Here is a 2,683-nt window from a genome sequence, read left to right on the forward strand (position 1 = left end):
CCTCGAGCCAAAAGCTCGATGAAGGAAGAGACAGTAGTCCACAAAGGGGAAGGGACGACCGCAGACTTCACACACAAAAAACGTGGTCACACTGGGGGGGGGGGGGGGGGGGCACTGCGGTGAGTGAGGATACGCAGCGGGGGCTCACCCCCTGCACCGGGCGGGGGGGGCAGTCCCGTGACTGGCATTGCGCGCCGCGTGCGCCTGTTCTTCGGAAACGTGGACACGTGCGCTCGCGTTTTGTGAGAAGACGAAAAAAGAAACACACCCACAGCGACCTCCGACGCGGGGCGGCGGACCGGGAGCCCGAGATTGTCCGTATCCATGTCCATGTGACGCGGGTCGCGGCGCGTCGCCTCTCGTCACAGTCTCAACACGCGATCTCGACCTGGGGTGTGTTGAGCCAGCGATCAGCACCACAAGCCACCACAAGCCACACCGTGACTACCCTGTGACCACATGTTGAGCCTCGCAGCACACTGCCAGCGGCGCACGCGGCGCAGTGGAGAGGTGCGTGCGAGGCTGGTGCGCTGCCCGCGCGGCGCTCCACCGGTCGCAGCGCGCCAGCCTCGCCCGCCACGCCATGCCAGCAGCCGGGCGCGCGCGGGAGAGGTGCAGAGCTGGCGCGTGGCGGGTCATGGTCGCCGAGATCTGGACGCGCAGGACCGCCCGGACGGCGAGGCTCGAGCGAGCGCCTGTGTGGAGGTCGAACGGCGTGTGGGAGGGCGGTGGGCCGCGAGAGAGTCGCGCAGCCCCGCGTGTGTGGACCGGTGGCGCTTCGGGTGGCGTATCGGGCCGTCAGAGGCAGATACGTGGCGCAGCGAGTGCGAATACATGCAATAATTTGCACGCACCGTGCCGAGCCGACCCGCGTGCACGATCGGAGCACCTCAAGGCGGCGCGAGAGGCGGTGTGTCGAGGTGCCGCGGCCCGCGGCTGCAGCGTGTCGAAACGGCGCTCTCGGAGGCGCCGCGGTGGCGGCCGAGCGCGCGGGATCGGCGAGAAAATTTGACGGCGTGCCGGCCGTGGGCCCGGACGAAGGTCCTGGCTCGAAAACGCGAGCAGAGGCCGCCGTGTGGGGCCACGGCGAGCCTCGGCGAGAAAGGTCAGCACCCTATCTCACGCCATCGGTTGGCTAGGCATACACAAGTAAAGGAAGAAAAATTCCGGATGTGAGCGTCGGCCTGTGGTTATAAAAAAACGCCGAGCCCTGCGCACACCCCGCTAGCCGCCCTCAATCCCTTGCACAGCTCTCACGAACATTCGTCAATCACTCCCAACCGATGCCATGAGCTGGCTCGTCCTCCTCCTCCCGCTCGCCGCGGTCGCACACGAATACGAATTTCCTGCCGACCGCGTCCTCAGCGCGCTGAGCGACGGAGGCTGTCCGCCTGGCTCCAGTCTCCGCTCGTGGCTGTGTGACGCGCACATTGATATTGACCACTACGAGCTTGACAATGTCGGAGGCTTCAACATCAAGCTGGACGGAGTCCGCTGCTCCACCTTCAAGGTTGGAGACCTCTCCTCGGCCGTGTCGCGGCGCGGCGCGCACAACGTGACTCTCAGCGTGGCGGCGGACGAGCTGTCCTTCAACTGCTCCATCCGCCGGCTGGACGCGAAGCAGATCGCGTTCCCACACGCGGAGGCGATCGGCAAGGGCACCGCCGGCATCTCGGGCGCCACACTCCGCGCCGGCCTCGTCGCGCACCTGACAGAGGGCGTGCCTCGCTCTGTCGTGACGGACGAGCGGAACTGCAGCCTGGCCGTGGACCCGAAGAGGGTGGAGCTCGACCTGACGGGCAACATCTGGATCAAGCTGATCAACGCCATCAAGGGCGTCCTCATCCAGACCGTCGTCGGACAGCTCCCCTCCATCGTCACCAAGCTCCGGAGCAAGGCTCTCCGCGCTCCGCCCTTCCCTCCCTCCTCCTCCTTCCTGCTCCCCTCCTGCCGAATGCTCCTCTCTACTCCGCCACCCCGCCACCCCCACGCCCGCCCCCCTCCCTCACCGCCCACCCCCTCGCGACAGGCGGACGCCGCCCTCGCGCCCCTCGTCTCCAACCTCACCGCCTACGCAGAAGCCGCCCCGCCGCCAGAGCTGCCCGAGCCGCCATACAAGCCGGCCCTCGCAAACTGGTCCGCCTCGGAGGCGGTCGCGGTCGCAGACTACGTCCTCAACGACGTGGTCGGAACCGACGGCCCCCTCGGCCTCAACCGGATCGCCGAGCTGCTCACCAACGGAACCGGCTCCCTCGCGCTCAACGCGTCTGGGCTGCTGCCGCCGCTCGAGCTGCCCGTGTCGCGGCTGGGCAACCTGTCGCTCAACGTCTCCCTGCTCAACCTGTCCCACCTCCCCTCCTTCGACGAGCTGAACCTGCTCACCCCCTCCCCCTCCGAGCCCCTCACCCTCCGAGCCGCCGCCGGCATGACCAAGCTTGGACCCGGCGCTCTCATTCAGAATTCCTTGTTGATCACCGCTCGATGGTTCTCAGGCATGACCAAGCTCGGGCTCGGCGCTCTCGCAAAGCTGCGCGTCACGCCAGGCGCCCACCAGCGCCGCCTCCCTCCTGATTTGGATGTCAGAGGAAGTGCTTCTCGCCCCGTGAGAAAGAAGACTACGCCGGTATCTTTTGCGTCAGATGAGATGACAGGCTGTATACCGCTTCCACGTTCACTGACTCGT

General features: G+C 66.8%; 2 protein-coding genes across 2 annotated transcripts in view; one reads left to right on the forward strand and one right to left on the reverse strand.

Annotated features, from left to right (window-relative positions):
- Window positions 1–229: 229 nt before the first annotated feature.
- EMIHUDRAFT_440515 (Hypothetical protein) lies at window positions 230–1,135 on the reverse strand. Its single transcript, XM_005789023.1, has 2 exons — window positions 855–1,135; window positions 230–695 (listed from the first exon to the last, which is right to left on the reverse strand). The coding sequence occupies exon 2, from the start codon at window positions 637–639 to the stop codon at window positions 445–447; it is 195 nt and encodes a 64-aa protein (XP_005789080.1). The 5' UTR covers window positions 640–695; window positions 855–1,135; the 3' UTR covers window positions 230–444.
- Window positions 1,136–1,288: 153 nt separating this feature from the next.
- EMIHUDRAFT_467145 (hypothetical protein) overlaps window positions 1,289–2,683 on the forward strand; it is a gene marked incomplete at both ends in the record, with an annotated part of 15,452 nt that continues 14,057 nt past the window's right edge. Inside the window, 2 exons of the mRNA XM_005789024.1 lie at window positions 1,289–1,876; window positions 2,030–2,578. Of these exons, the coding sequence (XP_005789081.1) occupies window positions 1,289–1,876; window positions 2,030–2,578 (1,137 nt within the window). The remainder of the gene's footprint in view (window positions 1,877–2,029; window positions 2,579–2,683) is intronic.

Source organism: Emiliania huxleyi, assembly GCF_000372725.1.
Source record: "Emiliania huxleyi CCMP1516 chromosome Unknown EMIHUscaffold_130, whole genome shotgun sequence".
NCBI classification, from domain to species: domain Eukaryota; phylum Haptophyta; order Isochrysidales; family Noelaerhabdaceae; genus Emiliania; species Emiliania huxleyi.